Source organism: Panthera uncia, chromosome D2 (assembly GCF_023721935.1).
Source record: "Panthera uncia isolate 11264 chromosome D2, Puncia_PCG_1.0, whole genome shotgun sequence".
Lineage (NCBI taxonomy): Eukaryota > Metazoa > Chordata > Mammalia > Carnivora > Felidae > Panthera > Panthera uncia.
The window spans coordinates 74,295,683-74,319,101 of NC_064818.1; the positions used below are offsets into that span (position 1 = coordinate 74,295,683).

Consider the following 23,419-nt stretch of genomic DNA (forward strand, 5'->3'; position numbering starts at 1 on the left):
ATTTTGTTCAATGTCTCATGCCCCACCATGCTGCATTACTTATCCCCCCTTTTTTTGAATAGTTTTTGAATAATATTTATTTTATAATTTTTTAATGTTTATTTTTGAGATGAGAGAGAGAGAGAGAGAGAGAGAGAGAGAGAGAGAGAGAGAGAACAAGTGGAGAAGGGGCAGAAAGAGAGGGACACACAGAATCCTAAATAGGTTCCAGGCTCTGTGCTGTTAGCACAGAGCCTGATGTGGGGCTTGAACTCATGAACCATGAGATCATAACCTGAGCCAAAGTCAGACATTTAACTGATTGAGCCACCCAGGTATCCCTTTAATAGTATTTATTTTAATCTGAACTGATGCTGTCTATTATTTATTGGCGTCTTTATTGTCTGTCCCCACTCAGCAGGTTGTAAGCTCAGTAAGTGCAGGAACCTTGCCTGTTGGGGTCACTGCTGTTGGGCAGAGCCTTTCCAGCATTCCATTTCAACCCTGCTTGTGCATCTTGGTGTGGAGGACAAGTTTACTGAGTGAATAAATGCTTACCCACACTGCTAATAACTTGCATTATGCATTTAAAAAAAACACTTGTTACCATTATTCTAAACTATTTTTTTAAATTTATTTGTTTTGAGAGATAGAGAAGGGCAAACAGGGGAAGGGCAGAGAGAGAGAGAGGGAGGGAGAGAGAGAATCCCAAGCAGGCTCCACACTGTGAATGCAGAGCCCGATGCAGGGCTCTATCCCATGAACTGTGAGATCATGACCTGAGCTGAGATCAAGAGTCAGACGCTTTGACTTAGGCTCAGGTCATGATCTTGTGGTCCATGAGTTCAAAGCCTGTGTCGGGATCTGTGCTGATGGTTGGAGCCTGGAGCCTGCTTTGGATTCTGTGTCTCTCTCTCTCTCTCTCTCAAAACTAAACAAACATCAAAAAAAATTTTTTGAAAAGTCAGGCACTTAACTGACTGAGCCACCCAGGCACCTCTCTAAAAATTGTTACCTTTATTCTGAAACAAAGAATGACAAACATGATTTAACTTACTGCTGGCAATCAGTGGCCCTCAGGTGGTCCTGTGATTCCTTTTGGTGTACTGAGGTGTAAGGAAGGCATCTTTCCCATGCACTGACTGGGGGTTTTAAGTATTGTGGTTTGCTTCTCATAGTTTAAATGCTTTTCTTTGTATGTAAGAGGCCATAGACAGTGTGCTTACTTAAAGCAAGTTGTGTTTCTACTACGGTTTGCAGCTGTTAATCTGTAGCGGGCCTTGAAAGGAGATAGTCACCTTATTAGAATGGTGTGTAAAGTCAGAGTGGATAGGTTTTACTTGAGGGTCTGAGTAGCTGTCCTGTGTTTTAGTGCTTGAGTGTGCTACATGCCTAGAGGCTTTTTAAATTGCTGACTGGTTCTTATAGAGGGGTGATGTTGATAGTTGAGTTCTGGATGAGCAAGGTATTACAATTCTTATTGCTGAGTTAGTGTCCCCTTGAGTACAGCCGAAGACTATGTCATCAGGCTGCTGTAGCAGTCAGAGGCTGAACGAGTAGCTCATGCAGAGAACACTGGCAATGGCCGTGCATCTGGGGCACAGCTGGGGGATGATGCCAAGGGCCATGCCTCAGGACTCTGAATCTGACCTCCTCTGTCCAAGGTTTTATCAGCAACTTGGATAAAGACATAGACAGTAGGCTTATCAAATTTGTGCATGACACAAAACGGGGATGGAAGTCTAATATGTAGGATAATAGAATCAAGATTCATAAAAATCTTGGCAGGAATGATGGGTCTGAGACTAACAAGGTAAACCCTAACAGGATTACATGTGAAGTCTTGCAGCTCACTTAGGCAGAGCCAGCCAGCAGCTGCCAGCGCTGGCCGAGGCCTGCGTTGGAGGCAGTTTGTGTACAAGAAACCAAGTAAGGCCTGTGGGCTTCCTCGAGGCTATTTTTTAAAATTAATTACGCCTTATATGCTTTTTAAAATTAATTACGCCTTATATGCTTTTTAAAATTAATTATGCCTTATATGCTTTTTAAAATTAATTATGCCTTATATGCTATTGATCACAGTAGGACCTCCAGATCTAGAGGATGGTAAATTGCTTCATAGCCCTTCTTTCCTGGAGCACGTCTTCCAGTGCCCCTCTCCCAACCTGGACTGATTTCCAGGCCCCAACTGAGCTCTTGCTTTCTCTGGGGAGCTTCTCCTGAGCCTGCGAGCTGGCCAGCAGCCCTTCTCCCCCATCACAGTGCTCACCAAACTGTGTGGCTGTTGTCTGATCATCTGTCTTCTGCTTTGGACCCAAGACTCACAGGGCCTGTGTCTGCCTTAATAGGTGCCCCGCCCTGAGCAGTAACACGGTGACTGTCACACGACAGATGCCCAGTGGATGCCCTGCCTGGTGGTATGAGCACTCTCAGAGGATGGGGTAGGGTTCAGGACTCCATACCATTGGATCTTATACCTTCTTGCCACCAGGCAGTGACAGGCTTGCAGACCCTGGGCTGTGGGGAGCAGGTGACTCAGTTGTGGATGCTCAGCCCAGGTGTGGATCGTCCCAGGGGGGCTCCAGGGCAGCCCGGGGGATGTCAGGAAGAAGACAATGCAGTTCCTTGAATGAAAGAGCTTTAAACCAAGTGGAACTTTCTGACCACATTCGGACTGCTTGCTTGGCGGGAATCACCACTTAACCGTGACAGCTGAATTCTGGAGAGGATTTTTTTTTTAAGTATATTTTTTAAAATTTATTTTTGAGAGAGATAGAGAGCAAGCAGGGGAGGGGCAGAGACAGAGAGGGAGACAGAATCCCAAGCAGGCTCTGTACTGTCAGCACGGAGCCCGATGCAGAGCTTGGACTCAGGAACCATGAGATCATGATGTGAGCTGAAGTCAAGAGTGAGACACTTAACCGACCCAGGTCCCCCCAGAGAGGATTTTTAAATGGAGGGGGAGGAGTTGAAAGCTAGTGAAACAACAGCCAGGCCTAACCCTGCCTAGGGCTCTCCCTGGATGCCAGGCACTTTATGTAACAGCCCCTCCTCTCCCTCCCTCCCCCATCCGGTGGGGTTCCGTGCTCCTGTTGTCTCCCTTGGACACATCAGGACACTGAACTCTTCTTCTAAGTCAGCTAGTGAGCAGCTGATCACTGAAGTCTGTTCCTCCTCTAAGGGCCACTGATGCTACGATTCTGCTGTCTTGGGGTTTAGTGACAGCTCTTCCAGGGTCTGTAGGGTAGGAATTCAGTGGCCGGGGACTTTGTGCCTGCCTCGGAGAAGCTCTTTCTGCCTCCTTTGTCTCTTTGCGGGTCGGCAGCTGACCCATCGGCGCCTCTGTGTATGGCCCTGGGGACTCTGGTGGGGGAGTCTCCTCTTCTCCCAGGACAGCAAAGAGGCCAAGGTCGTCTGTGTGAACACGCAGACACGGGTCCTCTTCAGGCCTGGAGGTGGTGTGGGGTGGTGGGAGGCCTTCACAGGCTGGAAGTCAGACAGCCCCGGGTTCGAGTCCCCGCTGCCACTTATTGGCTGTGAGGCCGCCATCTGATTACTTAACGTCTCTGAACCTCAGCTGTGAAATGTAGCATTAGTCTCCAGGTCTGTAAAGCACTTGACCCAGGGGCCCCCTTGACAGGAGATGGCTGATGTCCTCATCTGCCTTCAGGGTCTCAGCTGTGTTGCCTGTGCTTGAGGCTGTTAGAAATCTGTTGCCCAGGTGAGCTGAGCATTTCTGTGAAAACCAACTGATTTTAAATTTCCACACGTGGAGGTGCTGGATCTTTCCTGCCTTATGGATGTCAGAGGCGGGGAAGGGGGAAGGGACAGAATCAAATCGTCAAACTCTCCCAGCCTCACGTGGCCTGGGGTGGGGTGTGTATCCAAGCCTCTCTGCCCTTGGTCATTCTGGCTGTGCTTGGCCTTCCCAGTTGTCTGGTGTGCCTGGTGTGCGTGTGTGTGTGTGTGTGTGTGTGTGAGTGATGACCCCTAACTCATTTTCTACAACTCTCTCCTGCAGCCAGAAATAGGATTACAGACCATTTGTTGGAGGGAGGGGATATCACTAAATGTATGTGTGGGTTTTCCCCCAGAAATTATGCAAAGGGAGCATCCATTCCTCAACAAGTTCTTTGGAACCCCTTTTAGGCTTCAGGCACAGCTCAGGCCCCCGGAGACACAGCAGTGACAAAATGGATAAAGTCCCTGCCCCCATCAAGCTGGTCCACCAGTCTGGTGAGAGAGGCTATAGAGAAGCACACAAATGAAAATATAGTCTGTTGGTGGTGACGCCCAGTAGGAAAAGATGTGGCCGAGAAGGGGAGGAAGGGCTGGTTTGGAATGAGGTTTTGCTATTTTATGTGGAAATAATTCGAGAACACCTGCCTGAAAAGATGCCGTTTGAGCAGAGGCCTGAAGCAAGAGAAGAGCGAGCCTTGCAGGTGTCTGGGAGGAACATTCCGGGTGGAGAGAATGGCAAGGACAAAATGCCCGGCGTGGAGGCACGCTTGGTGAGCTCAGGGCCCCTCGGGGGAGCCAGCGTGGCTGGGGTAGAGTGAGAGAGTCCCATACGGTAGCGATGCGAGTGGCCGGGCGGTGGATTCCAGGCCCCGGGTCGAGCTGCTCACCTCCTCCAGTTCTCACTGCTCAGAGACCCTGGTCCCCGAGGGAGACCCAGGCTGGGTGCGTGGCACCTCCAGGGATCACAGCTCCAAGACGCAGGTTATATTCTAGTACAGATCCACGTGGCTCCGAAGTCCTCGTGCTCCCACTGGGCTGGGCTGGTGGAGATCTCCCCCGTCCGTGTCCCTGTCCCTGTGTCCATCCTCACTGTCCTGGTGCCCTGCACCCCTGCCTCCAGCCTACAGAAGGGTCCACTGGCGCTGACCGGGAACAGAGCCCTGCTCCCCTCTTTCCTGGGGCGGGAGGGGGGTCCTCCCTGCCAGGCTTCTGCCTCATCTTCATTGAGGTCAGAAGCGAGATAAATGAGAAATTGCTATTTGAGTTCAGGATACGGAGTCGGTGCGGGTCTTCATCGGCCGAGGAGGATGAAAGTGCCAGTGACCTTTCCAGGGTCCCTGGGGGGTGGCTTTGAGCGAGGTGGCCTGGAGGAGCTCGCTCCAGTGCAAACAGTGGAGCTTAAAATAACACTGACCTCCGTGGAGCCTCGCGAGGACCGAGTTAACGTGTGTAAAGCACTTAGAATGTGCTAGCACACCTGGGAGTCCTCTGTCAGTGTCCACCATGGTCACCACTGTGAGCCAGGGATGGAGGGAGAAAGACAGACTCTGTTCATGCCGCTTCCGGCCTGGCGGGCTCCTCAGCGGTCCCTGTGTGGTGCTAAGTGTCCGTGGGAAGGGGTACAAATGTGATGTAATAGTGACTGAGCAGATACAACCAGTGTTAACGTTTTGGGGATTTTCTTCCCGCCTTTTTGCCCAGTGTGTGTTTGCATGTAAACACCACCAACAGCCACAACACAGGAGAGCCCAGGATTGTCCCTTCACCTAACAGCGTGTCCTCACAGCCAGTCACCGTAAGCGGTCAGCGTGCGGCAGAATGATGTCCCGCAGGGACGTCCGCATCCGGATCCCTGGGATCTGTGGACGTGTCGCCTTGTGTCGCAAGGGGGTTTAAGGTCCCAGAGGTAACTAAGGTTGCTCATCGGGGAGGTTATCCCGGATTATCTGGGTGGGATCAGTGGAGTCACGGGAGTCTTTGAACTCGCTCTGAAAGTGGAGGAAGGGGAGGCAGGAGAGGGGGCCAGAGAGATGCAGGGTGGACAGATCCAGACTTACTCTTGCCGGCTGTGAAATTGAAGGGGGTCACGAGTCAAAGAATGAGGGACACCTCTAGAAGCTGGAAAAGGCAAGGACGGATTCTCTCCCAGAGGTTCTAGAAGGGAATGTAGCTTTGCTACACTTTGATCTGAGCCCGGTGAAATGTGCATCAGACCTTTGACCTCTGGAACTAGTGTTGCTAAAGCCACTAGCCGTTTGTTACGACAGCAATAGGAAATTAATACAGCGGGTTTTTAGGCTTGTGCCTCCCCCTCTCCCCGCCTCCCTCCCACCAGCCACGCTGGGCTCCCTGGGACACGGGCTGTGCCTTGTTCACTCTGGCTGGATCCCTGCATCTGGCACTGCTTCAGGCTCAACAGACATGTATTAAACTCTTTGCACCTGCTCAGGACTGGCGCTTCCAAGTTCAGGGCTGGAGTGGTATCGTCTCCCTCTTTCCAAATCCAAATGGTTCTTCATGCTGCCCATTGGGAGTGGCGTCCAAGGCTGAGGGACCCGCGGCCAGCCCAGGCTAATCTCGGCCGAGGCCAGGTGGCACAGACACGGAGTGCTGGCCACGGCCTTGCCCACAACTGGCGAGGCCTTTGGAGGGGAGTCCCTGTGAAGTAGGACTCGTGGGCAGAAAACAAAACAAGCACATGTTTTTCGATGCCAGATGCTATGGGTTCCTTGTCGCATTTTAAAAAGGACCACTTTTGATTCATTCATCAGGGAAAGGAATAAGGTAAAGATACAAATCAAAGGGAAAATCCACATAAAAGAGAAAAGAACAGAAGCGGAAAGAGAAGTGTCCTGTTGACCCCAGAGCAGGAGTACCGCACCCGGGACGCCCAGGGATCCACACTTGTTTGGTCCGGGGCAGGGCAAGGGCAGTGATATTTTTAAAAGTGTCTCGAGTGAGTGTGCTGTGCAGCTAGGATTGAGAAGCGCGGTCCCAGGGCATTCTTGGCCCTGCTCTGTTCTCACATTAGAAGCCCTTCAAACCCTGCAAGTCACTGGTATTGCGTAGGGCCGACCCACGCATTTTACAAATGGAGAAACTGAGGGTCAGAGACACAGGTGCCATCTGCAAAGTCATGAGGCAAGTGGTGGCCCAGTTGAGACCGGGGCCTCCACCCGTGGACTTTCCTACAGGCACTGCCAACGGCCTCAAATCAAGATGCCCCCCCCCCCCCAGCCTGCATCTGTGGGTGGCTTCCTTTCCGTTTCTTTAAAGTTTTCCTGTTTCTTCCCAAATCCCCCTGTAAAAGATCAGCTGATCCTTCAATGTGAAGATAAACCTCTCTGTCTCCACCTGCTCTTTGTTGAGTCGGGACCCCTCAGTGAGTATGAGCACAGAGCACAGGCTCGGAAGGCTCTGGGATCTGGCTACGCTGTTACTATGCGGCCTCTGAGGGCCTCAGTTCGACCATCTGTAAAATGGTCGTAATGCCAGTAATACTCCGTAGGGTTTGTGAAGTAGAAGAGGTACGTGGTGCATGGAGAGTGTCCAGAACAACATGTGGCTCGAGAATGCCAGATGGTACGATACTGTTTCAACTTACTATTGATATAGGGAGGGGGGTCGCCATTCAAGTGTCAGAGCCGGTAGCAACCCTCAATGGCTGCGTTTTCCACTGTTGAATTTGGACTTGCTTTGGAATGCGCCTGGTGGTGGTCAGCCGCGTCCACTGGTTGACCTGACAGGGAGCCAGTCCTCTCTCAGAGGGTGGTAAGTGTGAGTTTCCAAGTTAGGGTTCAAGGAACACTAGCTTTGGAGCAGAGGCTCTTTGGGCATTAGCGCCTCATTTACACTACCTGCCTTGAGGTCAGCCTGCCTGGGGCCGCCTCCTGGAGGCCCCCAGGGTCCTTGGGAAGAGCTGAGCCCCTCGCTCACTGCGGGATTCAGGGGATCCGCTGCCTTTGCCTGCATGTCTCTATTACATAAAAATTTTCCATGCAAGTAATTGCAGAATGGGGTAACAAGGAGGATAATAGGGGGAGATAATTGTGGATAAATCAGCTTGATTACACTTTTTTTCCAAACTCGATTATCCAAATTCGCAGTGCTGTGCAAAATCGCGAAAGCCAATTAAGACCTTCCCGTAATGACTGCAGAATCGGGGGAAGCCTCTCTGATAAGTCCAGCTGGCTGCCTGACAGGTTGAGGGTGGCAAGTATAACCCTTCTGCTTCTGCTTTGTTATATTTTAGAGACAGCCGGGGGGGTTCACTGTTACGTTTTTAAACAAAGCTATTGTGTCTACAGGGGAGAAGGTACCGTCCCTGCTGCTGATTGTGTAGATGGCGATTGAGAGGCACCTTTAGTATTCTGCAAGGGGGTCATTCTGATTGGTAATGTTGCCAGTCGCACTGGCTACGGATTCATTTGGAGACGTGATACCACTTATAAAATCACAAGTTAAAGGACTCTGGGGAATCATTTAAGGCAGAGAAGCAACAATTGACTTCTTTAGCAGCATCCTGTTAGCCTCCTTTTACCAGTATTACTTGATCTTTATACCCAGTTGTGTTTTTTTTTTCCCCCCAGCTCTATTGGGACATAACTGACATATAACATTGTGTAAATTTAGGGGCGCCTGGGTGGCTCAGTCGGTTAGGCGTCCGACTTCGGCTCAGGTCATGATCTCGCGGTTTGTGGGTTCGAGCCCCGCGTCGGGCTCTGTGCTGACAGCTCAGAGCCTGGAGCCTGTTTCGGATTCTGTGTCTCCCTCTCTCTGACCCTCCCCCGTTCATGCTCTGTCTCTCTCTGTCTCAAAAATAAATAAACGTTAAAAAAAAATTTAAAAAAAACATTGTGTAAATTTAAGGTATATAATATGTTGATCTGATGCACTTATATACTGAGAAATGATTATCACTGTAGCATCAGCTAACACCTGCAGCGTGTCACAGAGTTAATATATCTTTTTTTGTGGTAGGAACATTGAAGGTCTGTTTTGGAAAACTTCAAGTGTAGGATACAGTGTTACTAACTGTAGTCACCATGCCATATATACATTCGGTCTCTAGAGCTTACTCATCTTATAGCTGGAAGTTGCTACACTTTGACCACTATCTCCCCATTTCTCCTCCTTTCCACCTGCAGCCCATGCTGGCCACCATTCTAGTCTCTGTTTCTATGGGTTTGCTTGTTTAGATTCCACATAGAAGTGAGATCATACAGTATCTGTCTCTTTCTGTCTGACTTCATTTAGCAGAATGTCCTCAAGGTCTATCCATATTGTCACAAATGGCAGATGTCCTTCTTTCTTATGGCTGAATAATATTCCATTGTATGTATACAGCACCTCTTCGTTATCCATTCATCCACTGATGGACACTTAGGGTTGTTCCTGTATCATGCGTATGGTGAATAACGCTTGAAATGAACACGGGCATGTAGGTATTAGGGATGGGGATGTCAATTTGGAAAGGCCAGAAGTTGGGCTGCTGGGGCCCTGAGAACACAATGTGGTCCCCACTGTTTCAGCCCCAGTCCTAGGATGGGCTCTTGGGCCAACATTATTTAAAAAAAAAAGTTTTTTTTTTAATGTTTATTCATTTTTGAGAGACAGAGAGAGACAGAGCATGAAGGGGGAAGGGGCAGAGAGAGAGAGGGAGACACAGAATCTGAAGCAGGCTCCAGGCTCCGAGCTGTCAGCACAGAGCCCGACGCGGGGCTCGAACTCACGAGGCGTGAGATCATGACCTGAGCCGAAGTCGGACGCTGAACCGACTGAGCCACCCAGGCACCCCCCAACATTATTTATGAAGGGTCTGGAGGGAGGGAGAGGAGCTTAAGAAAGACAAAGTGAGCAAGGAGAGGGATCAGAGAGCAGGAAGACGGTGCCCCAGGAGCCCAGGATCAACACTAGCCCCTTTTGAGTAGGGTGACAAAACCTACTCATAGGCGGATGTCATTGCTTGTTGAACACATGACTGCATGAATGAATGAATGAGGAGTAAAACTGAGCATTTATCAGGCTTGCTTACTATGTGCCAGTTATCTCATGGATAGTAATCCTTTTACAGATGAGAAACAGGCACGCAGAAGTAAAGTGATTGGGCCAAGGTCCTTTTACTGCCTTGCTCTACTGCAGGTGAATGAATGAGACAGCGAATGAATTTGCATTATACTGATCAAGAAGTTACAACACCGAAGGAGCGATTTTCCTGTGGTCACAAGGTAATCAGTGGCCGCTAGCTGGCTCTGGTCCAGTGAGCTGCTGTCCAGCACCAGCCTGCATCCCTGTACTACCCGGGCAGACCCCGGATCCTCCCACCGCTGCCTGTACCGAGTGGAGTTGTCTGCAGCCCACCCGTGGTTTTGCTGTCACTTCAGTGTACCCTTGCCCACCCTCCCAGAAACGGGGGCTGTGGAAATAGCCCAGGGTTATGGTTAGAAGACCTGGGTTTGAGCTTCAGTTTTGCTGTTTGTCCTGCTGAGTGAATTTGGGCAGGTCAAAAGCAAAAACAGAAACACAACACCCTCTGAGCCTCAGTTTCCCTCCCTGGACATTGGGGACGGCAGTGCCTACCTTTTCATTGTGAGGAGTGATTGAGGGAAGCTGTAACATGTGCCTAGCAGGCTCCTGGCCTATAGGAAGCACTCAGAAAGCGATCAGCTGACCCATCTTCCCTCACTCTGCTTCCTCTCTCCCCACTTCTCTTCCTCTCCCCTTCTCTTCCTTCTGGATGTCTCTGAAGATGGCATCTCATTTACTGTGTTACTAAGGAGCCATTGAGATGACCGGGGACGCATCAAACCCAGTTCTCAGCAGTGCCTCGGGGCTGGGGGGGTCTCTTGTCACTTGGGACAGAGTTGAGAGCAAGGTTTGCAGGGGTGGGTAGGTGCCGCCAGTGCTGCTGGAGGGGAGCACTCAAGTGCTGTGGGCCGATGCGTCCTAACAAACCAGGCAGCAGACCAGCTGTCTGCAAAGCCATGCTCCCTGAGAAGAGAGAGGTGCACTCGTCCACTGGGGGGCGCTGGCCTCGTAGACTGGGGGGGGGTCCTGGAGACTGTTAAGTGCCCCCCACTCCTGGGCCAGCCAGCAGCCAGGCTGCAGCAGCCACAGAGAAGAGCATGTGTCATATTGCACGGTCTAGCCGGGGGATTCACAAGCACAACGGGCGTGGCCGGACCCGAGGCAGGACTTGTCCCTCCCAGGCGGGCGGCCCTTTCCTCGCTCCTTCATCAGTTTGCTGCCCTGGCGGGATGTGGGCCTGAGGTTTCCAGACCAAATTCTTCAACGGAAGCCAGAGATGCAGATTGTGCAGTAAGAGCTCCTGGTTTTTAAACATTGGCCATGAATTATACATTAAAAAAAAAAAAAAAACAACAACAACCAAAAAACACAAAACACCGAGCAGCCCAAAGCAAATGTAGTAGCAAGAAGCTGCTTTCAGTCCAAGGGCGGCCAGCTGCCAGCTGCCGACTGAAGATTCCATGTGGCAGAAGATCCCATCTTTGTTGAAATAACGGCTGTGGATTTGTTTAGTCTTGGTGCAGTAGGTATTTATTGAGCACTTGCTTCATGCCAGGCACTGCTCTAAGCCCTGGGGCTATGGCTCCGATCGAAAGCAGACAAAAGTCCCTGGTGCCCATTTGGAGCTGGTGTTTGGTTGTGGCCCTTGCATTCGGCCTTGAGATCATCACTGTGTCTTTGCGGCCGTGGTGGTATGACCTGGCTTATCCTTGATTCTTTTCCTAGGAAGATTTCAAGTCAGCAGATGGATCCCAGCCACAGAGCCTAGTCGTACCAACAGGCAGCCATTGCTGGGTCCTTCACTCGGGAGCTGGCTGTCACTGGGGCCACGGAAACCAGCCCAGGGAGCCTGCAGTTATGCACGGCCTAACCCGAGTCCACGGGACTGTGTCCCAACTTGACTTTGCATTAAGGGGTTGAGGGCTTGTAGTGCAGGTGATGCCGACAGCAAAAAACTTTGGGGGCAAAAATGAGGGTTCTTGATCTGCTTGAAAACCACAGGCCTGGCCATTCCTCAGGTTAGAAGGGGGGAAACTTCTGCCTCCTCCAGACCTTGGCTGCTGAGCAGGTTTTCATGCCACGGGGAGATGTACCCCAGCGTCTTGTCTCACATCCACATGCTCTCAGCCCTGACCTGGCCCCTGCCCATCAGCCTCTTGTCTGATCATGGCCGTCCCTGGCCCTGGGCCTTCTGATCTGTGGCTGTGCAGTCTCAGGAATCTGCCTCCTCTCACCTACCAGCCCAACTGAAGATCATTCTAGAACATGGAAAAATAAGTCATGGAGAAAATGATCAGGGGCTTCGTTCAGGTCAGGGCTTTGCTGATATCTGCCAAGGACTCGGGGAAGAAGGGCCTGTTGCTAGCTGGACCCCTGCTAACTGCCACCAGGGAAATTCAGATGAGGCTGTAAGGGAGCAAGATCTCGAAGACACTTGAGGGCCCCATTTGGGAACAAGTGCTCTCTCTGGCTGATGTGTTTTAATTAAAATTATAGCTCAGAAACCTCTTCAAATTAAGTTCTGTCTTCACTGTGTTTTGTCCTAAGCATTGAGTGGCATTCTGTGCTGCCCCAGGACTCTGCTCAGTGGTGTATTCTGGGGTCTTTATGTGGCCTGGTGTGGCCATATACCACATATTCCAGGTGTGGGTACGTAGAATGTTCCAGAGTGCTTTCAGCTGTGGCTAAATTCCTAAAGACTTATTTAATCCAGGAATGAATGGTTCCCTGGGCATTCTAGAGCCAAAGATTAATTGGAGACTGAGGTCTGTTAGCAAAGAGATACGAACTTTCCTCCCTCGTCCCCTTTCACTACATTTTTTTTTTTTTCCTTTGGAGTGGTTTTTGTTTGCTTGTGGCTCAGAGACAGTCTGGTGGTCCCTGCAACGTTTTCTGCTGGGAGATGTGTCTGGCCCAGAGGGCTCTGCGTTGCCGGCCCTGCTGGGAGAGCTTTTCTGAGCCTGGGCCTGGGCTCTGAGCTCTGGGAGGCCCAACAGCCAGTGGGAGGCAGATTCCATAGGTTTCTCAGCTGCCTGGCTCTGCCCATAGTCACCTGTCCCCCACGGCTCACTGTCACCCACATGTCACCGCCTTAGTTATGAAGCACTTGCTTTCCGAGGCGTCCAGTCTGGGCAGTATCTGAGCCCGGGAGAGGACTCCTCATCGCCTCAGGCTCTGAGGCGACCTCGGGGTCTTGACCTGAGGGTCTTCAGAGAGGTCTAGGTGTGCAGGTTTTGGAAGGGAACTCCTTCTGTGAGTCAGCTGACCTCTTCCCTTGTCTCTCCTTTCTTCTTGCTGACTTTTATTCATTCCTCTGTCTGTACACTTGACTGAAATAATACTTTCCAAGAGCATCAGTTGCTTTGGCTGAGAAAACACTTACTTTTGGAGTATCTTTCTGGCCAGTGAGCAAAATCCTTTAAAAAAAAAAACAAACAAATGAACTTCGTGTGGTGGAAATTGTCACAAACCCTCCACCAGTTATCAGGACTTTGATTTCATCTGGTCCCCTCTTCCCCTTTATTGGTGGAGTATTTTTCCTTACTATTTATTTATTTATTTATTTACTTACTTACTTACATTTATTCCTTTTTGAGAGACACAGAGTGCAAGTGGAGGAGGGGCAGAGAGAGGGGGAGACACAGAATCCGAAACAGGCTCCACGCTCTGAGCTGTCAGCACAGAGACCGACACGGGCTCAGACCCACAAACCGTGAGGTCATGACCTGAGCCAAGTTGGATGCTTAACCGACTCAGCCACCCAGGTGCCCCTATTTATTTATTTTGAGAGAGAGAGAGAGCAAGCGAGCATACAAGTGGAGAGGGGCAGAGAGAGGGGGAGAGAGAGAATCCCAAGCAGGCTCCACGCCATTAGTGTGGAGCCCAACGCAGGGCTCGAACTCACAAACCATGAGATCGTGATCTGAGACAAGATCAAGAGTTGGGTGCTTAACCAACTGAGCCACCCAGGCGCCCCTATTGATGGAGTATTTTAAAGCAAAGCCCAGTCATAACATCATTTCATATGCCAATACTTCAAAAACTCTAACCGATGAGAACTGAAGAAAAACAAAAACAATGAAACAAAAAACTGAACCAGCCCCCCCCAAGAGCACAACACCACTTGTAAACCCCAATCAAATGAACACCTAATTTCTTTGAATCAGGATCTAGATAAGGTCCCCACGTTGTTTTGTGGGATGCATATTCTTAGGATTTTTTTTTTTTTTAATTTGTGATTTTTCAGTGAATAGTAGTATTAATGGCAGTTGTTGGGTGCTTCTGATGGACCCTGACTGAACTCAGATTCTTACATTTCAGCAGGGGTGCTGCCCGTTTTACAGATGGGAAGGGGACTTCGCCAGCTTGCCCCCGGTCACGAAGTCCTAGCTGGACCTGATGCGTTGGCTTTTGCAGCCTGCGTGTCTGTAGACCAGGATTTTCTGTTTGAATTCAGACAGTGAAATGTTTTCAGGCTTCCGTTGACTTCCAAAGGGAAGGCACCCTCTGTAGAGATGTTCAGAAATTGTTGGATTAAATGTTTGGACTTTTGGGCTGATGCACATGATTTTGAACGTGGTGCTGCTGCGAAATACGCTTCCGGGTACGCCCCCGCCCCACTGCAGGCATGTTTGGGTGTGTCCTGCTTTTTCTGTGCGGTGGTTTGAATATGCCGTTGGCTGCAGGAGCTGCCTGATGGGGAGGGGGCATCTACTGAGCGTCGCACAGCCTGCTCTGTGCTGAGTCCATTATGCGTTTCCTCCCCATCCATTCCTCACCCGGCCCTGAAGGTAGTTTGTGTGGTTATCTCCACCCGTGGACAAGGCAACCAGGGCTCAGAGAGGAGGCGTAACTTGCCCAGGGTCACACAGCTTGTAAGTGGCAAGGGTAGAACATAGCCTTTTCAACTCCACAGCTGTGGCTGCCAACACTTTACTTTCATGGCCAACATTACCTTCTGTCCTAGTTCCCCCACTTTAGGGGCTCCTGCTCCTGGACCTCTCTATACCAGCATCTCATCCTGGACATTTTCAAACATGCGGAAAAGTAGAAACAGCAAAATGATTCCCCCGTATACTCCGCCTAGATTTAGCAATTAACATTTTAACTTATTTGCTTTATTTCTGTATTTATATGCTTTATGTATAATTTTCTGAACTATTTGAGAGTAAATTGCTGGTGATTATCCTAAGCTCCCTAAATGCTTCTCCAAAAAATAAGGCATTCTTCTACATATCCATGTTCTTACCACACTTAAGGAAATTAGTACCTTATTATCACCTGATATCTAGTCCGTTCCAGTCCCTCTACTGCCCTGCTCATCCTCAAAGTTTCTTTTTAATGGCTTTTTAATTTTTTTGACCCAAGATCCAGTCAAATGCATGTTACATTTGGTTGTCTTGTCTCTTCAGAGTCTTGTAATCTGGAACATTCCATCTAGCTTTATTCCTAGACTTGTCTAATTTGTTGCTGGAGGGCATTTGACTTATTCCTCTGCCCCTGTGTTTCCTATAAGCTAGAAGTTGGATCCAAAGGCTTGATTAAGTTCAGAGTATACATGTTTGGGAAGACCAAACATCCATGGGTCCATCCGTGGTTGGAGGTGTCGTGTACTTCATGGAGCGTGTGTCAGAGGTCCATGTGTGTCTGTGGTCCCAGTATTGGTGACCACAGGTATAGGGGAGGCAGATTGGGGCTGTTCTTTTTCTTTTTTTAAATTTTTTGTTGACGTTTTATTTATTTTTGAGAGACAGAGAGAGACAGAGCATGAGCAGGGGAGGGACAGAAAGAGAGGGAGGCACAGAATCCGAAGCAGGCTCCAGGCTCTGAGCTGTCAGCCCGGAGCCCGATGTGGGGCTTGAACCCACGAACCGGGAGATCGTGACCTGAGCTGAAGTCAGACGCTTAACCGACTGAGCCACCCAGGCACCCCCAGGGCCGTTTTTCTAAATGCTGAAGAAGAGCCAGTGTGAGCAGGTAGTCTTTGGGTTGGCAGCTTTGTTTTATCCACACTGCCCACCCCTGGTCCTTTCTCTTCCTTCCTGGAGCTGGATAGATCGAAGACATTTCCAGGCTCGGCCCAGATGTTTCCACCCCTGTCCCACCCCATCATGTGCAGAGGGCCTGGCCAAGGAGTACATGCTCTGATTGTCCTATCTTCACACCCTTGGTGAGGAGGGATTCCTTCTCTAGGGGCCATGGGGGTGGCCATACGTGGAGGTTGGGACAGAGAGATGGATAGAAGTTTATTAGTCACATATGCGCACAGCAGGGGAGGAGGAGACTGCCAGCCAGCAGGGCCTGTGGGAGGCAGGCTGTGTAGTTCCAAGAGGGAGGGGTGGCCCTGGTTCCTACAGGAGGATGTGATCGGCCTGTTTGTGGGCTGGTAGGGGACCAAAACCCCATACTCGGGGATAATAAGCAATAATTTCACCTGGCCTCTTGATAAAGAGGGTTGTTCGGCCGGGGGACCTCCCCTGAGGGGGCAGAGCAGGGAAGGGAGCTTGTGGTCAGGCTGGTCGAAGCCCATGTAGTTTCAGACACGAGGGCAGGACCCAGCGTTAGGCTGTAATTTGAGGCTTTCGGCTGCAGCGCGGTAACACACGTACAGAACGCGTGCTATTCGCAGGTGCCCTTCTAAGAACTTCACACCATCACCTTAATATTCACACCAGCCCTCTGACGGAGGTGTGTAGGTGTCATCATCAGCAGTAGTTTGCAGATGAGGAAATCAAGGCCCAGGAAGGGAAGCGTCTTGCCCAAGGTCACGCAGTCAGTGAGGGTGAGTGCAAATCCAACCCAGGCTGTCCCTCTGGAGTCAGTGCCCACAGAGTTGGGAGGGCATGAGGGCTGGAACCGGGGGAGGAGGAGTGGAGCCCGCCTGTGCCTGTGCCTCGGCCCCCGGGGCACGGCCACCCTCGCTAAGCCTGCCTTCCCATCCTTTGTGAAGCTTGCTGCAGAGAAGAGGGGCCATCCCCAGGATGGGGTGGGGGCCATGGGAGCCGTTCCTCATCTGGTCCAGGGCTGGTCTCCTGGATACAGTGCAGGTGAGTGGCCGACAGCTTTGCTGCACGGCACCTGCTTCTCTGGGGGGCGGGGAGGAGGGGGATGGTGGGGGCAACTTCTTGGGGTCCTCACTTCTCTTGCCACCTCCTTCTCTGTGCATTGTTTCTTCCCTTCCCTCCTTCACAACAAACATCCGACTGCCCTCTGCAAGAATCTGATTTTAGCCTTCACAGTGAGAACTGAGATCAACATGTTGCATTTCCCAAGAGCAAGGTTATATTTCTAATTGTGGAAAATTGTGTCTCTTATTCAAATAATTTCAGTTGCCACTACACTGGTGGGCAGTGTGTGTGTGTGTGTGTGTGTGTGTGTGTGTGTGTATTTGCATGTTCTTTCCTTAAAGTTCCAGACTATGTGCTGAGGAGGACGTGCATTAGTGGACATTCCAAGGCACATAGAGCTGTGACGACTTAGGCAAGAGACCCTTTGTCTTGTAGCCTCAGTGTTCTTGTCTATAAAATGGGAATAACAGCAATTTCTATCTCATAGGCTCTTATGAAAATTAAATGAAATAATGTTGGAAAGCACCAGGTCAAGGGCATGGCACAAGATGGCTCCAAATGTAATAACCAGTTATTATGAAATTTGTTACTCTTGTCTTTGGGATGGCCAACCACCGAACTCAGGAGAAGGCTGTATGTTCAGAGACAGGTCACGGGCTCACAGAGATAATTCATCAGTACATTCTGTCCGTGGCCTCATCCCACCCTTTGCCCTAGGACTAACAGTAAGTCTGACACACCTCCTCCCTGCCGGGCCTGGAGCGACTTGCCTGTCTACTGACCGCATCCAGTGCCCATTTGTAAGTGTTTTCCCTCTCTCATGGGAGATGCCCACCTGTGGGGAAAGTCAATAGTTCAGTTAAGGAACAGGCTTTACTTTTTGCTCTTGCCTGGAAAACTTCTTTATCACACTGCAAGGTTCAAAAGGGACTTCCTGGGCCATTGTCGCTCACAGAATGGTCAGATGATGAGTGACAGTTGTCATCGTTGTCTGTCTGACCCTCTTCCCCTGGCATGCAACCTCCCTGCCCCAAGGTTGGGGAGAATGGGGGTGGGGAGTCCTTCTCAGACCCACTTTGTGTCCTCAGCAGTGTTGATGTTCACATTGGAGGAACAGCAGCCACCTTTGATGGAGGCCTTCAGTGCCCTAGACACTTGCCAGACCCTAACTTTTCTTACTGCTGATGATTGCAGTATTATTACTGCCCTGGAAGGTATAGCCATCCTGGGGGTGGGGTGGGGGGAAAGATACGAAGTCTCAGAGAGGTTTTCTCAAGCCCCTCAGCTGGCAAATGCCAAAGCAGGGATTTGAACCAAGTTTAATGGTCTGGTTAGGTTCATATTTCAGTACAATCTTGTGTTATTTTTGGTTGTGGGAAAAGGAGGTAGAAATTTGTGTCTAGTATGTGACTGAAGTGTTAACCTGTTTTGAAAAAGTTATGCCATCAACGTATGTGATATGATTAAAGGGGGGAGATTGTGGAGCTTTGAGAACTTGGCTTTGAGTTAGAAGAAGCATGGGGGACAGAGGCTTCACTGTTCCTTGCTAGTGTGATGTCAAGATGGGCCATTCTTCTGGGTTCCTAATTCTGAATGTTGCCCCATTCAGCATGTGGACAGTGATAGGTCCACACTCTGTGACATTTCCGGGGGTTAGGATCCTCATAAGCAGCCCTAGATTAGAGGCCATCTCATGGGTCCACCTACTGGAACACTCCTAACCCGACATCTCCTGAAAGCAGAGTGGGCTGGCGATCTGTGTAGACAGCTCTGACACCTGTAACTGAAAACCTTGATGTCTCATTCCCCAGTCAGTTGGCACTTCACGGTCCCTTGACTGTAATCTCCGCAAGAGGGGGACCACGTGTGTTTTATTCCCCAGGGTTCATAGGGCAGTGCCTGGCACATCGCAGGCACTCAGTACATGATTGTTGAATGAATAAGCAGAAGGCAAAGGTGATGATGGTCCACTGCCTCTCCCCTACTGCACCCTTCCTATATAAGCAGATACCGTATGCTGCTTAAGAGTCGGGCTGGGCTGTGAAAACAGGACTGGCCATGAGGAGACAGAGAGAGACGGAGAAAGAGAGTATGGATAGGAACCCAGCCTCAGGAGGATTTATGCATGAATTAAAAAGAATTGCTCAGCATAGAGTTAGAATAATGTCTCTGAATTTTCATTGTGTATGTTTTCCAAGTTCTTCGAACCGCACCGTCGGAAAACTTCGGGAGAAAACAAGAACACTCTTCCTCCTTTGCGAGGAAGAAATCGGTATATGGTTAGATTGAGACAGTTGTGCGATTCGAGCAGCAGAGAAATTAAAGAAGCCTATCTCGGATCTAGATCCAACAGCAAGCCAAGTCACCTGGCTCTGGGCAGGTACAGTTTTCACAAAAGAAAAGCTAGGTTGCCTTTAGTGGGAACTCTATCCTTTCTGCATCAAAACGTTTTGACCTGCTTCCACGACAGCAGCGGTGCTTAGAGATGATTTTAGGGGCTGTGTGATGTGCGCTTAGGTTACACACAGGTGAGAGCCCCCAACTCTGCAGTCACGGAGAGGGTCGCTCACCCCCCTCCCCGTTTCCCCTTCTGTCTTTCCCCGCCTTGCAGAGGACGGACAGACCAAGGCGATGGACAGGGGACAGACGCTCCCTGGGCCTTCACAGGGAGGGTGGGCTCCTCTCAGAGGCAGTGGCACCAAAGAATTTAATAGCGGTCTTTTGTTTTCATTGCGTTTATGTTGACATTTACCGGATGTTGACGGAGGGAATGTTGACTTTGTAATTAAACAGTGACATGAAGTTTCTTCTAGGCTTTTAGTTTACCAAGTCTCAAGGAAAGTCACAGTAGGGGAGGAAGGGGGGATAAGGCAAAACTTGGCCAACTTGGTTCTTTTTTTTTTTAATCTTTACTTATTTTGAATGAGAGACAGAGAGAGGGAGAGAGAGAATCCCAAGCAGGCTCCTAATGGTTAGTATGGAGCCTGGACGCAGGGCTCGAACCCATGAACCGCGAGATCATGGCCTGTGGCAACACCCAGAGTCAGACGCTTAACCAGCTGGGCCCCGCAGGTGCCCCTTGGTTCTCAAATGGCTGAAGCTGGGAAGCACCGGCTTTCCGTCCCTGGGAGCCTGTGTGTCCACCCTTAGTGCTCACATGAATCCCCTGGGGCTCTTGCTGAAAATGAAGATTCTGATTCAGTAGATCTGGGTGAGACCCCGGGACTCTGCGTTGTTAATAGGCTCCCTCCCTTTGATGCCAGTGCCTCGGCCCCTTGCGAATCGCGGTTTGATTGACAGGTGGGCAGCGTGGCACCACCTGGAAGCTTGCTGGGGATGCCAGCTCTCTGGCCCCACCCAGGACTGGTTGTTCCTGTTAGCACAAGACCCCAAAGTGGATCCTGGCCACGTTAATGTTTGGGAAGCACTGATCTAGTGCCACTGGGCGGGGAGGGGGGGGGGTCCCAGTGCCTAGTGAGCCCTGGTGAGCAGGTAATTGGAGGTCGTGCTTGACCTGCTCAGCAGAAACCGGGTTTCCACTTCCTGGCTCCCAAACCACCTACAGAGAGCTCATGGAAGGGGGTTTCCGGGCCTGGGCTGCCCTTTCTTGGAAACACCCTGGTCTTGTCTCCAGACCTGTCCGTTCTGCCTCACGCCCACCTCTGCCCCCGTTTGCCCTCTGAGACCCACGGTCCTCTGCGTAGCTGCCTTGCTGTCTGGAATCTCAGGGGCAGGCACTGGTGGCTGGAGCGTGGCTGGAGAAGGGACATCTATCTCTCTAGGCTCTGCTGCTCCCAGGGAATATAATTTGCTTGATAGATGTGTTCTGGCTGCAGCTCCTCGGGGTGGGGTGTGGAATTGTGCAAAAGGCTGATTGCAGGCTTTAAAAAATCGCCATGATGGTTGTAACACGCGGGGGACAAACGAGGTGAGGAGGGACGGTGCCGGCTGCGTGGGGAAGAAACGGGGATCAAGGTTCTGGGGCCTCTGAGAGCGGGGCTGTGGGCACATTAACACTGCTGACGGCCCGTGGGTGGCAGGTTGTTATTTTAAAGCCACCTGTGTCATCTTACTGGCTTCTTTCTGACGGGACCTTGTCACATCCCTGCCAAGAGGCGGAGTCCAGGCCCCTCCCTGGAACCCGGGCTTGACTTTCACACTCTTGTGCAACCAGATAAGACCACAAGACTCTGAGACTAGGTCAGAAAAGACAGTCAGCCTCAGCCTGGCTCTGTCGGACCCCCATCCTGAACTGAGTTCACCAGGTACAGGACCGGGTCCGGAGGGTCCGGAGGTGGCCTGATGGCCGCGAGCTGACAAAGCAAACCATATCCCCGCGGACTCAGCCCCCTTGCTCCCCGTCTTTCTCTTGGTGATGACTGGGTTCCGTCCGCCTGGGTGTTGTGGGCTCCCAGGGTGTGGGAGGGTTTGGGAGACTGACAAGGTGAGGAGGGGTCTGGTTTCCTCGCAGCAGCCCCAGGATGCACCTCACTGCCCCCCGCTTTCCCTCCCTGCCTTCCTTTCTCTCTGCTTTCCTCCTGCCCAACCTTCTGTCTTCTCTCAGAAGCTTTTCTTGCTCACTCTGCCCCCTACTGGTGGCGAGGTGTCAGCACGCTGTCCGGGGTAAGGGAGGGGAGGGAAGAACCCGACGTTTTCCCCCTGGTGCTGCCCCGGTGGCTCTTCAACCTTTGTTCCTTCTCCAGCCTACTTCCTCCCCAGAGCCGGCTGCTGGCCTGGCCTCGCCCCACTCCGAGCCCCCATTCTGCCCTTCGGTTTTCAGTTCACTTTGGAGCCCCAACTTCCTAGGGTCTTTACAACTATTCTTTTATGCCCAGAATTGGTCCTCGGTGGCAGAAAGTTGTACAGTGTCTACCATGTCTCGGTAATTCTTTCGATCCATTTTACCCTGTCATCCCCTTCTCCTTCCCCAGAGGCTGGATTCTCCACCGAGGGCGTGAAGGAGTGGCCTTCTCGGGAAATACAGGCAACAGACGAGAGCGCTCACACATCTTTCTTTGTTTTGTTTCAGTTTCACAGAGTTTTTGGACCCATTCCAGAGAGTCATCCAGCCAGAAGAGATCTGGCTCTACAAAAATCCTTTGGTGCAATCAGACAACATACCTACCCGCCTCATGTTCGTAAGTACCGCGATTTCATGGCTGATTTGACCAGTCTCCCAAGTATGAACCAAATGGGTTTCCATTTCTGCTTTGCCAACCCCTGCTGAAGACAGTGAGCAGTCTCAGAGAAAGAGGAGGTGAGCAGCCCATGGCATTAAAACTCCATTCCAGATCATGACGGGCACTGCTTGGCCCTATGGAACCAGTAATTGCCTGACACCGTGGAAAGAGGAGGGACTGGCTTACGTGAGCTGTGCCGAGTTGTTTCCATATACTTACAGTAAAATAAGACCAGAAACGGATTTTCCTGCTCCATCTCCTTCTGGAATAAACCTGTTTTGCCAAACTCAGGCCCTATATAGATAGCTCTGTCAACCACTCGTCTGGTTCTAGCAGGTCCATTGACTACTGATGCGATACCTCGTATGACTCAATCCCCAGATAGTGTTTTGTGCCTTTCTACTTCTAGAATAAATGGGCCAGCATCCAAATAGCTGGTGGATATAGCAGGATTATTTTTACCTCTTCACCCTGCCCCGTGGCTATTGAAGCCATTTACATTTCACTTCCTATGTGCCGGGCACTGTGCTGAGAGTTTAAGAAAGGATTATCTCATTTAATCCCACCCAACATTACAGTGAGAAAGATGTCAGTCTTGTTCACATTTGCAGATGCAGAATCACATTCTAGAGAAAGGAGGGAACTTGCCCAAATCCACACAGCAAGTGAGTAGTAGAGCCAGGATTGAGATCGAAGCAGCCTGCTCTGAGCCCAGGCTCATCCCTGAGGCTGCCATGTAGGTTGGGAGCTGAGTGTCCAAGACTCCTTGCTGATGCTAACGGCCTCCTGGGGAATTGCCATCAGGCCTTTCTGTAGCAGAGGAAATATTTAAGCTCCTCCTTGTCACGGAACAGTAATGTAATTTTTGGTTGAGCTAGTCTTCTAGCTTGAAGGCTATTCCTGTTGACCAGCCATTGTGTCTTTGTGCCTCTGGAAACTTACGTGGTTGTTCTAAAGATTTCATAGAGCACATGAAGAATATTTTTGCATCTTGAAAGAAATCCCTCTGATTTGATGAAAGAAATCTTGTTAATTCGTGATGATTAGAAAGATCTTTGTCTGCAAACATCCCGAAATGCCCAGCACATTACAAGAGCTTTGAAATCTTATTTTATTTGCCTTTTAATAATTGCTTTTCCACCAGAAACTAAACTGGATTTTTATAAATTTCAGGGGGGGGGGGAATTGAAGGGTTCAGGCTTTACCTAACACTTGAGTATTAAAATTAGACTTTTTCCATTTCTGCTCTAACTCAAATCTTCCATAAACCCTAGAAATAAAGGAACTAGTGTGTGTCTGGCTAGTTTATGCCATGGTTTTGAAAGGGAGAAGCTCTTATCACTTATCCCCACTCTTCAAAGATTTCACATTTTACGTGCCGTAAGACACAATTTGGAGATGAATGCTCGTATGGGATATTGTGAG

At 50.3% G+C, this 23,419-nt stretch overlaps 1 protein-coding gene across 1 annotated transcript in view; it reads left to right on the forward strand.

Annotated features, from left to right (window-relative positions):
• PLPP4 (phospholipid phosphatase 4) overlaps positions 1–23,419 on the forward strand; it is a 126,051-nt gene that overhangs the window by 23,816 nt on the left and 78,816 nt on the right. Inside the window, exon 2 of the mRNA XM_049645850.1 lies at positions 21,844–21,952. Coding sequence (XP_049501807.1) covers positions 21,844–21,952 — 109 coding nt within the window. The remainder of the gene's footprint in view (positions 1–21,843; positions 21,953–23,419) is intronic.